At 38.2% G+C, this 21315-nt stretch overlaps 1 protein-coding gene across 1 annotated transcript in view; it reads left to right on the top strand.

Moving 5' to 3' along the window:
- The window catches only part of LOC148955003 (uncharacterized), a 77530-nt gene that overhangs the window by 12920 nt on the left and 43295 nt on the right, over window positions 1-21315 (top strand). The window contains exons 2-3 of the mRNA XM_089099634.1: window positions 7186-7433; window positions 18140-18351. Of these exons, the coding sequence (XP_088955760.1) occupies window positions 7186-7433; window positions 18140-18351 (460 nt within the window). The remainder of the gene's footprint in view (window positions 1-7185; window positions 7434-18139; window positions 18352-21315) is intronic.

Here is a 21315-nt window from a genome sequence, read left to right as displayed (position 1 = left end):
AGCGGAGTCCCCCAAGGTACTGTCTTGGGCCCTACCCTATTCCTTATGTACATCAACGATTTGATGAATGGAACAGAAAATAACATCACTCTCTATGCTGATGACTCCAAGCTGTTTGGGCCTGCAAACCAACAAAGTCTGCAGCGTGACCTTCATAAAATCCAAATGTGGGCACAAGACTGGCTACTTGAATTCAACACATCGAAGTGCAATGTCCTTCACTTTGGAAGCAACAACCTCCGTCACCAGTATAGCATGTCCAATCCCAATTCACTGGCTAGCTTAGTACTAAAGACAAGTCCCAAAGAAAGAGATCTAGGAGTGCTGATAGATGAACAACTGAAGTTCCACGGCCACTGACAACAAGCAGTTTCAAAAGCAAATTCAAGCCTTGGTCTCCTCAAATGCACTATAACCAGCCGCTCCCGTAAAGTCTTTCTAAGGCTCTATAAGGCTATAGTTAGACCCTTTTTGGATTTTGGTACGTGTCTCACCTCCCCTTCTTATAAGAATGATACTAGTCTAATTGAAGGAATTCAGAGACGTGCCATGAAGTGTATAGCCGGCCTACGAGATCTCCCGTACAACAAGAGACTGGAACGCATGCAGCTGCCAACACTCGTCTTCAGACGTCGCCGTGGTGATATGATGCTGACCTACAAGTATAACGCACAACCAAATAACCCCTCTTTACCAAACATTCAAGTCAGCACCAGACAAGAGGACACTCACATAAGCTGTCAAAACGTTTTGTTAAAACACGAACGCGGCAACACTTCTTTTCTGAGCGTGTTGTCAATGATTGGAATAGCCTTCAAGCTGAAACGGCGACTGCACCTACGGCTGCGTCCTTCAAGTCCAGACTTGACAAGGAATGGAATAACAAGCCATGGAAATATGAGTGGGACTGTCTGTCCCACTCAACTACTGACTGATGCCAACTTTATCATAATGAGTGTCTTGCTAGGAGGCTGATGCCGCTTATCATACCCAACCATCTCGCATACTCGATCCGAAGTTGCTGTTGTGCGGCAGTGTCAGCTCTATACCACTGAGTATGGTCTTTACAGGCCATACCAACCTCGTGGCCACTGCTAGTGACCGAGTGGGCTTAAATTGCATCTCTCCAGCAGACCTCTCCTATGGCGTGTCACTGGGCCCTAACACAGTGACGAATTTTTGCCATCATTTGACCCGGAGCACAACAGATCCAGTATGGACCTTAATTTGCTCCGAAGTGCGAATTAAGGTAATAAGGACATACCCTCAATATTTCCCAAGCCAGTCAGGCATAACAAGTAATTCATCAAGCTGATAAATTTGCAAAAAAGTCCCTAAATATTGACCAGCCAAGTGAAAGACCAATCCGTTTTAGAGACATATATCATTGGAGATTATCAGAGGTACAGTTAAATAAGAATAGACCAAAATTATCTCCCTTCCCCAACAAGTGCGTTTCTAAAATATATTGTAGAATTCATTCAGGCTCAAATGGGCTAAATTTTCAGGTGCTTTCCTACCAGTTTTCAAATTCGACTGGCTCAACTCCCTCATATCTTTTTTGCAGACATTGCAATATAAAAAGTGAAACAATTGACCATTGCCTATTTGAATGTAATATGCTGACGTCCGCACAGCATACTCAACTATCTAAACTGTTAAAGTGCTTCAACACCACAAAATTTCACCATCAGCTGTGCGTCTAGCTGACCATACCTACACACAAGAGCACCAAACTCAAAGTATATCCTCTGATATTTCAACTCCAAGAATCAAAAGAGCTACTGAAAGATTTCTAATCAGATTCAAGCCAATACCAGTTAAATAAGGAGCGACTGCTTGCAGTAGTTCAAGTCAACTCACAGAGTGAGTCAAAAGGAAAAGGGCTGAATAGTCTCGACTGAAAAGCCCTCGTTTGCTGAAATAGAAGAATAATAGAAAATGTTCAAGGGTTCTAGAAACGAGATTAACAATAACAGGTCCAGGAGGGAATCTTGGAGTATAAATATACTCCAATTTAATAAGTCGTTCCTTTGACAAGCGGAAAGAATTTCCCTATTGTTCTTGTTCTTGTTGATGTTTATATTGAGGGATTTTTGTCTTCAAGCTGATTGGTTCCAAGCAGGGTAGTCCAATGAAGTGGGCTTTGACTACTTTTATTAATACTTCACACTGGAAAATGTAAAAATCCCCAACAAGGCAAAACACTCCTGTCGACAACCAGTCAGATATTGGATTAAATTTGAATTCAAGGAAGTGTAAAGCAATGTTAATAGGTGGCCTTCCTGAAAATATAAATGACTCCTTTACAACGAAAGTTGATATCCTATAAGTGAAACTTGAAAAAACAAGCTGTGAGAGAGATTTTGGGGCACTTATTGATACCAGCTCAAATTTCATGTCCATTCATCAAAAGTTGACTCCATAGTAACTGCTAACTCCTGTGGCAGCCTTGTTGGACTGACACAGTAATCATTCAAGCATATTGATTTCAGAATGTTTTTGGTAGTGTTTAAATCAATAGTATCTCCAACTATTCTAAATATGGTCACTGTTTGGGGACTATATTAAAGAGGAGATTCTATTAAGATTAGAAATTACAATAAAAGTCAACATAACCAGTTCCAGATATGAAAAAAGGCTCGCAGTCCTGAGACTGCCAATCTTGGCCAACTGGTGGTGTAGAGGAGATCAGATTCGAATACCAAATCCATAAATAGACTGGATAGAACCAGATTTGGGGCATATTTTATAACTCCAGAATATCCATCAACCATGAAGACACTCCACCAAAAGTAAAAATGAAGCAGCTAAAACCTTTCCTAGAACATCATGCTGGTCAGTATGTTCTGTAAACAGTCTACCAATTGAAGCAGTTGCAGCCCCCTTGTTAAACATTTTCAAAAAGAGACTAGACAGCCACCATAAATACAAACACTACACATTGGAAAATTGACTTATAGTCTGTACATTCATAAAAGATTTATGATTTGTGACAGAAAATCCGAGTGTCATTGTGCCATGGTGAGTATAACCTACTAATGGCACTGTTCCTATAAGCTATAAGTACATGGGAATTAACTAAAGAACTTATTGATGAAATAGGCCTAGACCTAAGTCTCACTGTAGCTTGAACCAAGGCTTTCATTTTTCTAGGCATCTGGTTGTTATCTTTAGATTGCTAACCTATAATTGACTATTAGGCTGTAATCGTAAAGAGATAAACGTAAGCCATTGCTACCAGGGTGGGGACAGTCATGGATTTTACTTTTATATACATATAAAAATTAGGTATTCCATCCAACAGTGTGTGCCATGTATCTGGAACTTTTTTGTAGTAAACTCTTTGGAAGAATATCAACAAGTGAAAGACATTTGAAATTTAATATTAATAGTGTCAAATCCAGAAGAAAAAGAGGAATCAAAGGGAGATTTTTTTTATAAAAGGTAAAAACTGATTAGTGTTTTATTTAGTTTATTAACACAATCATTCTGTAGGCCAAATATAATGCTAGCTGAAAACTGGGGGTTCTGCCTTAACTTTTAGCACTTGATCAACTCAGGTTGTAAGCCAAATTATGGAAATGGGAGATGATTTCACATCTCTCAATTTTATGCCTTTAATTTTCCATTGCAATGGTTTAATTTAAGCCTCTAGGCTTTTATGTTAGTAGTCAGAAAACTGTGTTAAGTTACAATTTATAAGATTTTAAAAATTATGGTAAAAGTGGGAAAAAAAATGCTAATGTGGCTTAAAATGCTTCCTAATCATCGAATTGTAATCAAGCAAAATGTGTTTTCTCTCTAAAGTTAAGACCAGTATAGGAACTGTCTTCTACAAAATTTTCTAAGCAAGAGTAGAAGAAAAAGAAGTAAATGAAGAAGAGTAGACATAAGTGGGTAAATACGCCTTCCCAGGCTATAACTTATGGTCTGAATTCATTCGAGAAAGTTTTTTCTCTTAACATAGCTTTTTTCCAGGGTAGCAAAAATACCCTTATCTAGAACTGTAGCAATTTCTGTATATATTTTAGGACTACGTCTGGTCGCATTAGAAGGGACTGGGATGCAATTGTCGTGGTAGCAGCCATTGTTGAATGGGAATCTGATGGGGTACTACTCTTTTGTCATTATAGTACGTGCTTCAAAATTTGAATCGTGGCTCATGACACATCATAACCATTCCAATTGTATCCCAGACCTCATAAAGGGACAGGTCATGGTTGCAGCAGTAGCTCCAGCCTAGTAAAGAGCAAACCACAGCCCATAGTAACCAAACGTTGTAAAGGTGTTTTGAAAAAAAAACTGCTTGATGACAAAAAATTGCCATCTGATACTGATTCAAGAATGGCAACAATTATTTTGGTTAATTTTAAAAGTAAAAGTTTAATGCAAAAACAAATTTCGTGGTGATTTCGACATTTCTTGAAAATGTCGTCAGGTCAAAATAAAAAGTGCAACATTGAAATCAGCATGGTCGAAAACCTGCATAGGATAATTATAGTTCTTCACCTTGAACAACAAGGAAAATCACTTTTTTGCAAGGTTAGCACTGATGCGTCTCTTGTTTTCTTTTCTTCTTTTTTTCTACCAGGGCTTGTATATTAGTAAAAAAACACAGAGAGATGTTTAATGGTTAATTCGAACGGAAATTAAAAGTCTTAAGCAAACTTTTTAAGTGACAAAAAAGATGGGGGGGGGGGCAGATAATAGTAACCAGACTAAAAATTAACCAAACTAAAAAAATAGATACATAAAAAAAATAGGCCTTTTATACTGATATTTTAAACAAACAATTTTTTTTCTTAGGGAAGTAAAGAGCAAAGTTTAAGCTTAAAAAGACAAAAATGATTACTTGACAACCTATCTAAAATATATGGATAAAAATAGTGTAAACACACCAACTGATGATATTTCGCTATGTTTGTAGATTTGGTATACAACTGACACAAGCAAAAATAGTATATAAACATGGTACAAGCAGAATAATTTCACCTGATTTCTTTTTTCTGTTTGCTTGGTGTTTGCTTTTTAACTACAAAAAGGATTTTCGTTCAGACTTAAAGTTATTGCTTGCAACAAGCTGTTCAGCTTAGGAAGCCTCTTTTTTTATCAATGTAATAGGCCAAAATCTGTCCAAAATGTAGCAGCCAAGTAAGTTGTAACTTGGAAGTATCAGATCTCAACTTTTCTGCTCACTTCTGTTTTTCCTACCTTATAAATCACCATTAATCTACCATTATAAATCTACCATTATTTTTGTATGCTGTTCAATGACTTTGCAGTTATTAAAATTATATTTATTTTTATGCTAAAGTTTCTAAGATAATTTTGATTATAGCCTATACTGAAAGTTATTGATATCACAGCTGGAGTAAGACTATGAAAAGCGTTATAGATTAGTTTGTTGTTGTTGTCAGACTACACACTCACTTTTGACTCCTAAATCAATATTCTGATTTTTTTATACTTGGCTGTTGTGTTTTCAGTAAAGCACTATTACTACTACTACTAACAATTCACCGCAGCGCCAAGCCGCCTGAGGCTACCAGCTACGCACGCTCCTCCTCCATCCCAATCTATTCAAAGCCTTACTTTTTACACCCTCCCACGAAGTTCTCATTTCCTTTAAATCTTTCTTTATGACGTCCTCCCACCCCAGACGAGGACGACCTGCTTTCTGTTTAGCCCTAGACGGTTGGCCAAAAATAACAATCTTCGGCAATCCTTCATGTCATCCTTCATCCGCACAACGTGTCCTAGCCACCTCAACTTATATTTCATTATAGCCCTAGAGAGCGGTATTGAATCACATTTTTCGAACAGCCTTTTGCTTGAAATACGGTCAGTCAGCCGGGTACCCAATAATCCTACAAGGCTACAAACATAGGGAATTATCATCAGTTGGTTTGTTTGCACTAGTTTTATCAAAATATATACTAAATAGGTTGTGAAGTAGTAACTCCTGTCCATTTTATGTTTCAACTTTGCTCTTTACTTTCCTAAAAAAAAAACCTGTAAAACTGGTATATATTTTTTTCAGTCTCTCTCCTGCAGCCTTGTGTAAGTTTACCAAATTTTGTTTTTATTAATTAAAAAATGCTTTTAGATTAATTTATACTTGAACAATGAAATAATGATACTTTGTTTTTCCAGAATATACTGTGATACTTCCCAACAATGGAAAGCACAATGAAAAGCTTATAATAACTTTTTGCACATTAACATTCACATTTGATAGGCTGAATGTATTTGTATTTTCAAAGGTTCCTTTTCAAACCCAACTGGCTAACACTTGTTCTTAAGCCTTTGATCTTGATCAAAGGGTTAACCCTTTGATCTTGTTTAACCCTTTGACTAACACTTGTTTATACCATTATACAAAATACATTTGTGTTGTTTACTGATTTCGTTGTAAATTTGACCTAGTACAAACCTTTGAAGTGGATTTCTACTTAGAAAGCAATTACTGTATCTGTTCTAGATTATCTTCAGATTAAATTTTCAATACACTATCAGATATTTAACATGGTTTCTACTCCAGGAAGTCCTGAAAAATCAATATGATATTCAACCATGATAGAAAAAGAGACATTTTAGCATGGTGTCATATAGATAAGAATAAGAAAATTGTGTCAGAATGTGCATTTTTGTTCAAACATCACCTTTTTGAGTCGGTAAAACTTGCAAATTAAGTTGCTTATATGTGGCTCTTAATGCTTTTTGAGCACTCTATTGCTGCATCTTTAACTTTTGACATGATTTGGCTGATTTTATTGAAGGGGCAATTAAATCAAACTCTTGTTATAAATTGAATTACTAAATGCCTAATTGACTATCATTACATCAAAAAAGAAAGGTGAATATACTCATACTCAATCATTGATAAATTCATACTTATGCATTGGTAAAAATACTAGAGAGGTGGTGTATTAGCATCTTCGGTAGGTGTGTTGGGAAGGTGGGTAGACAATGTTGAAAAGATCCATTTTTAGGAGACCTATGTTCAGAGAAGAGGTAGTCCTTTGGACCGATCTTAGGTGTGTCAGGATGCAGGTACGCTTAATTTGTTTGTGTTGTCAAACAATCACAAATAATTTTTTGTCAGGCACACTCTTTACATCTCAAGTCAACTCAAGAGAACTGAGCTTTCTTCACAGTAATATATTTTTTGTCTTATTTTAGAAAATGAAGAAGAAACTGGAAGAGAGCGAGTGCTACTCAGACGTCTGTCTCAAACAACTCAAACAGATTTAATGCTTGGCCGATATGAGAAATTTGGCGAAAAAGGAGGCAGGATTGTTATCAGACCAATGTCTGTTCAGCAGCGTATCAGAGAACTTAATGTGAAAGCTCATCAGTTTGCTGATGCAATTCTTTCGATCCAACATGGACCTTCAAAACATTACAGACCTCCTGCCCGAAGCCTTCAGGTAAATGAATCAAAATAAAGGTTAATTTATTGGTTTTGCAGATAATGCTCAGATTTAAATTTGTTTTCATCTGCCATGGAGGAAAAGTCAAAATATGACTTATAAGGAGGTGTAAATTTTTTCCTCTACTACAACGGGAGCCATTTTTGGGGTTTCAAGTGACATCCATTATGAGAGCAAATTTACAATGTGGAATATTTGTAAATTATTTTTAAAGTTGACTTGGGTCTTAAGAGGGTTTTGTTTTTTAAAAGAACCCTTTCGGAAATTTAATACAGTCAAAGCTTGAAAGTAATTAGCACCAGAATTGGACAACCACTTTACAAGCTGACTAGCTCCAAAAACTGTTGTAGCTGAAATCTCACAATAACTATAAATTCTTTTAAATTCTGGGTCAGGCACCTGTAGTTCAAGGAACATTGAGGCTAGTTGAACTGTCACGTAACATAAAGTGTAAAATATGTAGAATCGACAAAGAAAAAGAAGTAGGTTTTGTCTGAAAGTCTCTTCTTTGACGCAAAATTCAAGTAGATGACCAGAACAGCAACAGTACACCTTAGATAATAATATTCCCTAATAAAGCTTTAAAGTATAGAAGGCCACGTTACGTGACAGCACAAAAGTTGAATATTTATAATCATAAGGTGTCCTTATGATGTCGGAAAATTGGGTCTGTAGTGTGTAACTGCGTCTTGGTACAAAAACACGTTGTTACCACAGCTAGGCCTGTTGCAGGAACTAGTTTGTGGTTGTGTAAGTTCGTCTAGATTTGTAGCTCCGAGGCTGATGAGGCAGGGCCAAAGAGACAACGCTGATGCAGCAAGACCTATTTCTATGTGAACGAGCGTTAGCCTAGGCAAGCACATCTAGGCGTGTAGCTCTTAGGTCGTGGGACAAAGGTGTCAATACTTACTTACTTACTTACTTGTACTTGTTGCACGTTCAAACCGCACCCAGGCTCATCGTGGTGCCCAGCAGATGACGACATGTCTCCTTCGATATTTTTCGCTCGAGGGTGGCAGGCTCCACAATTTTCAGCCACTAGCGATCTTAGCGACGGCCGTATTTTTGGAATCCTTCAACTGGCTCCAGATCAGACTTAACTGTTGCTAGCCACTTCTTCTTTTGGCCTCCTGCCCTTTTCTTCCATGCCGGTAGTGGTAGACATTTGAGGCATTTTTTGCTTATATGGTCATCTGGTCTGCGCCTTGTTTGTCCAAACCATCTCAGTCTCTTCTACTTAACAATGTCGGAAACAAGTGGGCAATCCTCACACCTTCTCGTGACTTCTTAATTCGAGATTCTATCTGAGAGGTGGATGCCCAGGATATAGCGCAGACATTTGTGGTTGAATATATTCAAGCTCAACGCTTCGACTGCTTTAACTGACCACGTTTCATATCCATAGAGGAGGACAGAGAGAACCATAGCTTTATACACTCGGAGCTTTGTGCGTTGTGATGTTTCGCTCCGCTTCCAGAGATACTTCCGTAGTTGAAGGAAGACACTCCAGGCTGACGATATGCGGCTCTGGTTTTCTTCTGAAGATTCACCGGCAGGATTTACCATCGATCTGAGGTATTTGAACGACTGGACGTCCTCTATCTGATTGTCATTTAGGGTCACAGGGTTTTCATACATCCCATCTGTTCGCATGGATTTTGTTTTTGTTTGGCTTATTTGGAGACCAGTCGAAAGTGCCTTGACTGCCACGTCATTTATCATAGCCTGGGCTTCTGCATCAGATTCAGCAAGCATGTCCACATCGTCAGCATAGTCAAGATCTGTGACGGAGAAGGACGGGCTTACTGCAACGCCTTTATACTTGTCCAGGGCCCTTAGGATTCAATCGATGACGAAGTTGAACAAAGTTGGTGAAAGGACACAGCCTTGTCGTACGACCGATGTGGACCTGGCGAAAGATCGCCATAGACCATTGGATATGGCGAAAGATCGCCATAGACTCTTACTCGGGCCTTTGTTCCAGCATAGTATGCCTTAAGCAGATTGATGATCTTCTCAGGTACACCGTCCTCTCTCATTGCTTCCCATATTGCCTCACGATGGACCGAATCAAACGCGGTAATGAAGTCTATGAAGATTTGGATTGTTTCCTGCTGGTATTTAAACCGGTGTTCAAGGATCTGTCGCAGGCGAAAAATCTGGTCACAGCAACCCATGCACGGCCTGAATCCTGCTTGGTTGGGTCGCGTTCGGCTGTTTCTGGTGTCTCAAAATCTATGTAAAAGTATGACTGCGAACAGCTTGGCAGCAGTTGGGATAAGGGATATACCTCGGGAGTTTTTGCAGTCCATTCGGTCTTCTTTTTTGAAGATAGGGACAATTATTGAGGTCTTCCAGTCATCTGGGATGTATTCATTGTCCGAGCCTTCGGTGATCACGCTATAAAGTTCATCCACCGCCACCTCGGGGAGAGCTTTCAGTAACTCGGCAGGAATCTTATCTATTCCTGGGCTTTTATGGCTTTTCAAAACTTGGATGGCCTTAATTACTTCATCCCGGGAGGGTGGGTCCGTACGTACATTTTCATAAGTCTGGTTGTGCGGGGGATTCTGCGGTGCTGTAAGTGGTTGCTTTTGACTACTATTGTCTCAATAGCTCTTAGAAATGAACTCGCCATCTTTCGATACGTTCCTCGCTGCTTGCGAGTATTTTCCCATCCTTCGCCTTAAGCGAAGGGGATGATAGTTTGCTTCTTCTTCCCAGTGCATTCTCCAAGTATCTGATAGAGTTTTCGTATATCGTTCCGTGATGCGGCTCTTTCCATATCACAGGCAATATTAGACCAGTAGGCGTTTTTCGTCAGCTCTTGTCGATTTGTGACATTCTTGTCGTAGCACTTTGTATGTGGGGAACTTCTTGTTACTCATTTCTTTTTTCTTGGCAGAGAGTTTGAGTGTCTTTTCTGAGATCCTTACGCTTGACACATCTAAGTATGTTTGAGGCGGCTTCATTGATGTGGTCTTTGAATTTGCTCCATTTCGTCTCAATCTTTATCTCGGGGCGGTTGGGGCACTAATCAGTCGGGTTGCCTCCTCGGTGTCATCTTGAAAGACAGCGAAGCGGTTTGCGAGTTCAAGGACAAACGCTCCTCGGCACTCATCTACTTTCAGCTTCGACGCTTCTATTTTCTGGTTCGGCATAGTAGTCTTCCTGGAGCTAAGTCTGTACTTTAGCCTTGTATTCAGCAAGAAGTGGTCAGATCCATTTTTCGATCCCCTGTCAGCACCTCTGTGCACTCTCGAGTCCAACACCATGGATTTCCATCGTCGGGATGCAAGGAGATAATCTATTTGGGCCGTTTCTCTTCCATCGTGGGATTCCCATGTATACGTATGACGCGGCTTGTGCCTAAACCAGGTGTTAGCCACAGCAATTTTGTTCTGAACTGCGAACCGCAAAAGCCTGTTTCCATTTGTGCACCTGTCTCCGAGTGCGTGCTTGCCGATCGCTTGTTCCAAGTCGTTGAGCTTTCTGCCGATTCTGGCATTGAAGTCGCCTCCAATTAGGAGGATATCTTACCGGGGAATCTTATCAATGACTGTCTGCAGGTCACTGTAAAACTGATCTTTTTGCTGTTCAGTGGCATCTCTTATTTTCAGTGGCATCGATTGTTCGTGCGACCTTTAATTTTTGCCCGTACGATTCTCTCAGACAGAGGCTCAGATTCGATGAGCCCAGTGACCGCTTTGGGGGACAACAGGATACCTACTCCTGCTCGGCCAGATCCATCTAATGGTCCCGTGTTAGAAAAAGAGATCGCCTTCCCATCCGAGGATTCAAGGGTTAAGATGTTACGTCCATTTAGTCTCGTCTCTGGAGTCGAGTGGAATCTAAAGTCGATTTCTTAGCACAAGCATTGTCAAACCTGCAGTATGACTTCGATGAAATGCAACAAGCTAGTAAGTCTTCCTGTGTAGTTATTTACCACCTACCTGGTCTGAATGAAACAACAAGGCATCCCACAAATAATGTGTTAGACTTAATAACAAACAAACTAGGTCTACGATCGGTGTCCGAGTCTGACATTGTGGATGTTAATGTTTTGGGAAAGCCCAGTAGTAGCAGAACCCCCCCCCCCCCCAGTTGAAGCCGGATTTAAAAACTCAACAGTTGCAAGAGAAGTATTATAAAATCAGAGCAAGCTGAAGGGATCGAAATGTTTTGTAAGCTAAACCCTTACTCGTCGTAGACAGGAAGTTCTAAATGTTGCTAGGGTTGTAGTGGGTATGAGAAATGCTTGGTCAGTGCAGGGCCGTATCCTTGCCAAGTCTGGCGATCAAGTAGTTAGAATTAAGGACTTATCAGAAGTTGTATCGCTGAGCCGTCTTCACGAAGCCAGGGTTCTGGCTAACAGACAAGAGAGTGACTAAACTGCTTTGGTGACAGTAAGGTGAACTTTTTGTTTCGAGATGTCTCTGCTGTCTAGTAGACTATCTGATCTTGCAGGAAATTACTTTAATTTAGCTAATGTATGTGAACGAGGCCTCTGTGAACGTGATGGTGGGAATGAAAAAGTGAGTTCAGACCTGAATATTCCGGTATCTAAGTATATTGATCCTTGTGATCTGAGGCAAATTAAATCGTCGAGTGATTTTATCATAGCCACGTATAATTGTCAGGGGCTTGAAACTGCTTTTTATATACTACTTACGACAGTCATTGAAAGTAATCTTTGTTTTGATGTAATATCCCTAACTGATACTTTCTTGAGTGAAATTTTACCTTTAAGTTTGTATTCACTAGGAGGTTATTCTTTTTATTATAACGCAGATGCGGAAAGGTGGATTAGGAATTTACGTGCGGGATGATATTTCTGTAACTGTAGAAGATACTTTAGGTGTCTCGGTTGAAGGTCGGTTTGAGTCTTGTGTTGTTAATGTAAAAGAGTATGATGTTGAAATTTTGATTGCTATTATTTACAGGACACCTATTTCTAACCCCACGGAAACGTCTCAGCATTTTGAGAATCTTTGTCAGAATTTAGGGTCGTGTAAAAAGCCGTGTATGCTAATGGAATGATTTCAACCATAATTTATTGGAGCTAGGAAATAACATGAATGCGGAATTTTTAACAACTATGCTATAATTTAGTTTTTTCCCGTCGATTAACATCCCCACGCGAATCACAGAACGCAGAGTCACGCTTATTGATAACATATTAAATAGTGAAGATATTTCTGACCGGATGAAATCATCAAATATGCTAATTGTACCAGGTTCGGATCATCTCCTTATATTTGTAAGTTTCGTTCAGCGATTTATCATCATATCCAAATGACCAGCATAAAATTGAAGAGAAAATATTTGTTTTCAATGAACCAAATTTAAATAAATTAAAAGATCATTTAAGAAAACTAGAATGGAGCGATGTTTTGAGTCAGACTGACCTTGAAGTAGGTTATGTTTTGTTTTTTGATAAGATTCGTGAAGTAATGCACAAGTGTTGTAAGATTGAAGAACCACATGAGAATAGATCGAGGAAGAAAAATAATTTTGAACCTCCGTGGTTAACAAAGTAATTAAAAAACATGATAAAATTAAGAAACAAGCTTTATAGTAGAATGTTGAAGAAACCGTCAAATAAAAATCGAGATATTTATGTTAGTTATCAAAATGTTGTCAATAAGAAAAAACGAGATGCTAAGAAGAATTATTTTTTAACGTCTTTGAACTTGCGAAGAATGATGTATCTTTAACATGGAAAATTATTAATCTAATTTTGAGGCCTAATAAACATAAAGATAATGAGATCCTTAAGGAGATAGTTACCCGAATGGGGAAAGAATAGGAAATTATCAATCTATAGCTGATAGTTTTTGTAATTTTTTTTACTGAAATTAGTCGAAATATTTCATCTCTATTTGATAATGATATTGACATAGAAGACGGAAGTCAAATTTCTTCAAATTTTGATAATGATGGAAGCATTTTTGTTTCTGAACCGGTTTCCACAAATGATTTGGAGAAGATAGTGAATTCTTTGGGACCAACAGAGGCTCCTAGAATTGATCACATGTCGAAACGAGTTCTAAAACATGTTCTGCTGGTGATATCTCGTATTTTGATTTTTTTATTAATCAATTTGTCTTTCCAAAATGGATTCTTTCCAAAATATCTAAAGAACAATCGCGTTATACCTTAATATAAAAATGAAAATAAGGAACAGATAAATATTTACCACCCTATCTCAATCTTGACAATTATTATGAAGATTTTTAAAAAAATAATGCATGATAAAATAAGTAAATGCGGAAGAAAATAAAACAATACCACCTAGCCAATATGGATTTCGGAAAGGGCATTCGGCGGATCACGCGATTACCCATTTTATTTTTAAAGTGAAAGATTTTCTAAATATGGGTTTTTATGCCTCGGCTTTATTTGTTGACCTGTCGAAAGCATTTGATAGAATAACCCCTAACCTTTTAACTATAAAGTTAAAGCATTATGAATATCCGCCGTGGAATGTTAGCTGGATCGGATTATATCTATCATATAGGTTACAGGTCATCATTGCTGGACCAAAAACATCGTAAAAGCACCCGTTACCGTGCGGAATTCAACAGGGGTTGATTTTAGGGCCTCTCTTTTACCTTATTTATACCGCGGATATAGGAAATTTTATGAAAGATTGTTTGACAATATCATTCGCAGATGATACAGTTTTATTATTCCGAGCTTTAAGTGATGAAACGCTTTTTTAGACCACTGAGAGTGCATTGAATGATCTAATAAAATATACGAGGAGTAACCCTTTATTGATTAATGTTAAAAAGACAATTTACATGATTTTTTCTTCTATTAAAAAGGTAAACACTGAACTATCTTTAACAGCTGATGGACGTTTAATATGTAGGGTTTCAAAATTTAAATATTTAGGTATAATCATTGATGAATTATTGTCATGGAATGAACAATTAAATTCAATATCTATAAAAATTGTAAGAGGAGTTGGGATTTTGTATAAACTTAAAAATTTCCTTCCGCAAAAAGTTTTGCGAACCCTTTATTTTACTCTTGTTTAACCTTATACGCATTACAATTGTTACGTTTGGGCTAATTCTTTTTGTTATTACTTAAAGAGGATTCAAATTTTACAAAATAAAGCTGCAATTTTAACTTATTTTGATAAACTGGATGCTAAAGAAGTGTTTATTAAAACTCAGTCTCTAAAAGTGAGAAAAATTTGTAAGCTCCAAACTGCTGTTTTCATATATAAATACTTGAATTATCTAGCACCCCCAGGACTAACACAACTTGTCCTCTTTCATTTATCGTCCTATTATCATGCTTATACAATGTCGTCATCTACAAATTTTCTCTTATCTCGGATATTTGTCCCACGCAAATAGCACCTTTTTCTATGAAATACGTTGGAGTGAAATTATGGAACAGTATTTCGCTATAAATAAAAGATTCTGTTTCAGTTCTGTAATTTAAATATAATTATAATAAACATATATATTCTAATAGTACAAATAAATAGTTTTTAGTAGGAATCTCTTTTTTATGTAGTGTACAGTGCCTTTTTTTTTTCAAGATTTGTTTGTTTGTCAGTTTGTTGCTTGTCAATAATTAGTGATAGTATTTGTATGAATATTCGAGTTCTCCAGGGATTACACTTAGGTCCTAGAGATCATTGATCAGTCTCTTTTTTTTTTGAAAGTTTGTTTGTTTGTCAATTTGTTGTTTTTCAATAATTAGTGATAGTATTTGTATGAATATTCGAGTTCTCCAGAGACTACATTTAGGCCCTAGGAATCATTGATCAGCCCCTGGAGTTTTGTTTTATTTGTGTGTTTATATTGAATAAAGTCAAAGTTCAAAGTTCTCAGGAACGCACAGAATATCAAGGTTATAAAGATAAAATTCAGCAGCTACAAAAGCTTGTGTCAATGAACATTTAATCGAGCTCAGGTTCCAGCAGCCGGTATTCGGGTCTTGTCTTCCTGATAGGATGGTAGCTAGCATACTTTTCGACGAGGGCCCCATTCTCGTCGCATCGCATAATACCGGGGATGCCGTAGCCAAACTTTTCATCATATTTGTCTTCATCATTATTGAGCGTTTCTTGGGGATAAGGTACACCACAAGCTCCCCAGTCTTGCAGTCACCCAAAGTGTGTTGGCTATCGCCTTGCTTGGCGTGGAGCTCAGTGATGTTTACACCCCTTCACCACTTTGAGGTGCGCTAGCGGATTTCCTATGCTGCCTAGGAACGGAGGGTCAAGCCTCATTGCCTGTATGCCCACCACCGCCGTGGAAATTTTCAGGCTTAGCTAGCCCCTTGCTCCCACCTAGAATATGTAAGTGCAGGCTATGTAAGTGCATATATGTCTATAGATCATTTCTAAGGGGCGAAGGAGATAATGCTGCCATAGTAATTCCTACTGTAGGAACGAGATTTGGGCTAGGCTAATGCATCTATTCATGAGGTTCTTATCGCAAGGGATGATGGATATGATGATGCTATTGCAGTAAAACAGTGGCTGAAGTGAATTTGCATCATTTTTGCAACATTCACTGCAACTCAGTAAACAAGGTCTGCAACTCAGTAAACCCTGGTCCATAGTGAAAAAAAAAAACACTTAAAAAAAGTGCCTAGTGAGAGAATATTACCATTTGTAGGTGATTCAGGAATGGTAACTATTATTTTGATTAGGATTCATGGAAAATAACCTGAAACCCCTCGAAAAAGGAGTGGGACTGAAATGAAATATACACCATCAGAATCACCATTGCCGAAAATCTTATAGAGGACACTTGCAGCTCCCCACCTTGATCAGCTCGAAAACCGCTGTTTTTGCATTGGTAGCACTGGAGTACTTTCTCTAGTTTCTTTTTTCTTTTTTTTTCTTTTTTGTCACTGCTGACAGAGAACTGAAACAGCATAGAGAACTGTTCAAGGGCCCATTTGAAAATAAATTACAATATCTACGTGCGTTTTTAAGTAACAGAACATAATATTTAAAATCAAATACGATTTTGACCAGAAAAACTGCAATTTTGTCAAAACTGACCCATCTGGGCTTGTGATAACATTATTTGAAAAAAAAAAGCTGAAAAAAATTTACCAGATTTATGGTTATTGATTGCTATTGCCTTATGTCCTTTGCTGTACATCACCACTTCACTAGATTATAGTGTAACTTGGGCTCATAGGGTCAAAATTTTTAAATAGATTGGACAAAAAATCCTTAGGCCCTTCCCTTTATTCCCCTACCCTCAGTAAAGATATGAAGTACACCCTCCCCCCTCCCCCCAAAAAATTGCTAAAAGGTTCAGATTGATCCCAAAGCTGTTCCCAAGATGTTGCATATGCGTTGTTTTGATCACCTTGCAATACATAGTGTTTTTAATTAACCTTGCTGATTGACATTGAATAGATTTTAGATCCCATAGAGCAGTGGTTCTCAAAATTATCTAGACACTGTATCCCTTTTTACCCACAAAACGTTTTAGGTACCCCTCCTCAGTTACCGATAGATCTACTAAGTAAACTATAGCTAAAATATTAAACTAATCTTGGTTTTCTCAATATTAAACGAATTGCGTACCCCCTAAAAATTTGGCTTACCCCCAAGGGGTACGCGTACCACAGTTTCAGAACTACCGCCATAGAGGATTATAGTGCAAAAATGTTCTGGTAGATCGAGAAAAGACGTTTTTAGGCCTTTCCCACCTCCTCTACCCCCCTTCCCTGCAGTCAAAATCTCAGACCCCCTGGCTCCCCACTCTCTCCTAAAAAATTTACTCAATACCCAACCTGTTTCAGAGGTATTGCAGATACGGTATTTTGATAACCTTGCATTATACTTTGTTTTGGAATTCCCTCGCTACCTAGACGTGAAACAGTTCTAATTTTCATAAGAAATTCTAGTGTAAAAATGGATAGATTGATTGAATACAACAATTTTAGACGCCCTTCCTCCAATGCAACATTTGAAATCTCCTTGCTTCCACCAACCCTTCCAAAAATACGAATAAGAAATACAAATAAAAGTCCTCAGGACAGTATAAAAATGTCCTGTGGACTTCCCCGATGCCGATGATTATCCTCATTTTTTTCTTCTATTCCTTTTTTTTCCTTTTGTCATACCTAGCCAGAATGGTTTCAGAAATAACCTAAAATTCTTGCTCTGTTTGATTTATCCCTGTGTTTTTCTGACTTTATTTGCTTATCTTCTATAATCCTTGATCTTGAGGTAAACAAAACATTTTAATGCTTCTACGATTTTCAATCTCCAGCTCTACTGTAAATCTACAGTTTTTCAGTCTTGGCTATAGGGGAAAAATCCTTCCATAGTTTTATATTGTCAGTTATGCATTAGTTGGATATTATTCAAAATATCCGTCCTACTCGATTTGAATTGTATTCAGTATTGTTCTGTACGAATCTTCCGAAAGAAAAAGAATCCTTTATTTCCTAACATTTTCTGTCTTCCTAACAGGGGTATATCCAGGATTGTTGTTCGGGGTTGGGGTACTTTTTGGAAGGGGTCTTATAAAAAAAACTTAAAACAATGCATAAAAAACTTGTGTATATGCATTTTTGCTACGTTTTTACGAGTCGGACAAAAAGTTTTTTTTTTGGGGGGGGCGGGGAGTATTCAAGTTCGGTACCCCCCACAACCCTAGTTACGGCCTTGCCTCCTAATATATCAGTTAAATTTGATCTTATAGGTTTCACCATGGGGATCACCCCGAGTTCTTAGTCCAGTAGATTTTACATTGGCACCAAGTCGATCAACCGAAGATTTGAGTAATTCTCTCGAGGAACGAAGGGTTTCCAAACGAATAGAGTTCGGATCGTTAGAACGTCTTAGAACAGTGGAAGAAGATTCAGATTCTACTGACTTTCCTATTGTGACTGAAGAATTATTTGCCTCTGGAAAGTGAGCCATTCTCCTTCTTTTCTCTAAGATTTTTTTTAAAGCTTTCATTCTTTTCTATATTTGATTTTTGCTTTTTTTTTAAGGATTAATTAAAAAAAGATCCACAGAACAAGTTTTTCAAAAGTAAAGCTCTATCAAACCGAAAATGAGCAAAATTAGTTATTAAGATGAAAGTTTCAACTTAATACCCCAGTCGTTCTCGATGTATTGCTGAGGTCTTATTGACAACCATATACACAGTGCGTTTTGGTTTAGTTTTAAAGCAACATTTAGTTTTAAAGAATAATGGGCAAATTGTGTAAACTATGGATGGCTGATATACCCAATATCCCTAAAGACATAGTTACTGGACCGTTCTACTATGCTGAAAAAAATTAGTGTCTAAAAATTTTGACTGGATATGTTTGGAAAATGAACGGACTTGGGAGGAGGGCTGCTTGCCCCCAATCTCTTCTGACTCTTAAAAATGGCACAAGATCTTTTTGATTTAGTTCAACATCCATCTAAATACTCCCTGAAAGGTTCACCTTAACACCCTTAGCTTGCGTAGTATCATTAGTAGTAGTATGCACATAGCACCTTTGGTTTCTTCAACATCCCCTTCAATACATACTGAAAGTTTAAAATTAATATCATGAACCGTTCCTGAAGCATTTCTTCTACCTCCTCTTAACAACTTGTGTGGACATACTGTGTTTCGATTTAGTTCCATACAGTTTCAATATTAAAAAAAAAATTGCCTTAATATCCTTAGTTTTAGTGGCAACAGTAGTATTAGTAGCAGTAGAACTAACAGTAGTAGCCTTAGCTTTAGTGGAAGCTGTAGTAGTAGTAGTAGTAGTAGTAGTAGTAGTAATAATAGTTGCAGTAGTAGTATGAGCATAAGCAGTAGGATTAGGATGGAACTGTTTTCTTTTAATTAGTTAAACATCCCTCACAACAAGCCCTGTTAGTTTCAACTTCACACACCAAAGTGTTAGTGTTCCTAAGATATTGCTGTTACGCTCTTTTTACAACCTGCATACAAATGGCGTATTGCGATATAGTTCACCTCCCCCCCCCCCCAAACAAAATCCTTGAAAATTTCACCTTTATACCCTTAGACATAGTTGTAATTGTAGTGATAGTGGTAGTCTTTGTGTTGCTAGTAGTAGCTTCAGAGGCAACGCTATAGCGTTGCCTATAGTAAAGGCCATACGGCTCCAATGTTTTATTATTTATTTATTATTATCATTATTTTGTTTTTTTCCCAGAGGCACTTCATATGGAAGGGGTCTTAGTAGAAACTTCACAGGGGGTCCATTCGATTGGATATCGAGAGTTCTAGTGCCCTTTTTAATAGTCGAAAGTGATTGGAGGGCAACTAGACCCCCCCCCTCCCCCACAACCATCATTCCCCCAAACACATCCAATCAAAATTTAGGATAACCATTTTGTTCAGCGTTGTTGATTCCCAGATAGAAAATATGTTTTTGAGAAGGACACTCCCTCACAACCCTCAGGGCAAGGGTTTTAAGTTATGCCCTGGGGGCATATAAAGTTTTTTATAGAAGGCGTTGTCGTAGAAACTTCAAAAAAAGCTCATTCGATTGGAAATTCAAAGGGCTAGTGCCTTTTTTAATAATCGAAAGTGATTGGAGAGCAACTAACCCCCTTTTCACGCCCACCTTTTCCCCAAACATCCAATATAAGTTTTCATATAGCCATTTTATTCAACATAGTTTAAAATTCTGGAAATTAGGTCTTTGAGGATGACAACTCCCCCACAGCCCTCAGGGCAAGGGATGAAAGTTATGCCCTGGGGGCATATAAGGTTTTATATAGACAGCATTGTCGTAGAAACTTCAGAAAGGGCTCATTCGATTGGAAATTTAAATGGCTAGTTCCCTTTTTAATAGTCGAAAGTGATTCTAAGGCAACTGACACCCCCTCCATGGCCACCATTTCCCCAAATGCATCCAATCAAAATTTTGATATATCCATTTTGTTCAACGCAGTTGAAAGTTCTTGAAATTATTGATTTGAGCAGGACACTCCCTCCACAGTTTTGAGGTGCGAGGATTATAAGTTATGCCCTGGGGGCATATGTGGTTCTTATGGAAGGAATTCTCATATAAACTTCAGATAGGGCTCATTTGATTGGAAATTGAAAGTTCTAGTTCAGTTTTTTAGAGTCAAAAGAGATTGGAGGGCAACTAGCCCCCCCCCCCAACGAACCTTTCCCCCCAAATGTATCCAGTAAAAATTTTGAGATAACCATTAACTTAAAAATTGCTCAAAGGTCAGATAATAAAAGCTCAAGTGTCGTCACAACCCCCCAGGGCAAGTGTTGTAAGTTACGCCCTGGTGCATATATGGTTTGTATGAAAAGGATGCTCGTATAAACTTCAGAGAGGGCTTATTTGATTGGATATTGAAAGTTCGGGCTCACTTTTTAATAGTCAAATGAGATCCGAGGGCAGCTAGCCCCCCCCCCGCCCCGACGCCTTCTTTTTCATAACCCATCTGATGAAAGTTTTGAGATAGACATTTTGTTAAAAATAGTCCAAAGGTCGGATAAGAAAAAATCTGGTGTCAATAGAACCCCCCTTGGGCCCATGGGAAGTTATGCCCTAAGGGCATGTATGGTTCTTATGAAAGGGATGCTCGCATAAACTTCATAGAGGGCTCGTTTGATTGGAAATTGAAAGTTCTAGTTCACTTTTTAAGAGTCAAGAGGGTTAAACTAACCCCCCCCCCCACGCCCTTTTTTCCCAAACCCGTCCGCTACAAATTTTGAGATAGCCAGTGTTTTAGAAATTGTTAAAAAGTAGATACCCCTTCCACGCCCACCATTTCCCCAAACACATCCAATCAAAATTTTTATATAGCCATTTTGTTCAACGTAGTTGAAAGTTCTGGAAATTATATGTTTGTGCAGGACACTCCACCCAGAGCCCGGGGGATAGGCGTTGTAAGTGTTGT

This window comes from Artemia sp. Qi Xiang Cuo, chromosome 2 (assembly GCF_049724085.1).
Source record: "Artemia sp. Qi Xiang Cuo chromosome 2, ASM4972408v1, whole genome shotgun sequence".
NCBI classification, from domain to species: Eukaryota; Metazoa; Arthropoda; class Branchiopoda; order Anostraca; family Artemiidae; genus Artemia; species Artemia sp. Qi Xiang Cuo.
Note: the sequence above shows the minus strand (reverse complement) of the source record. Positions and strands in the feature narration are given on the sequence as shown.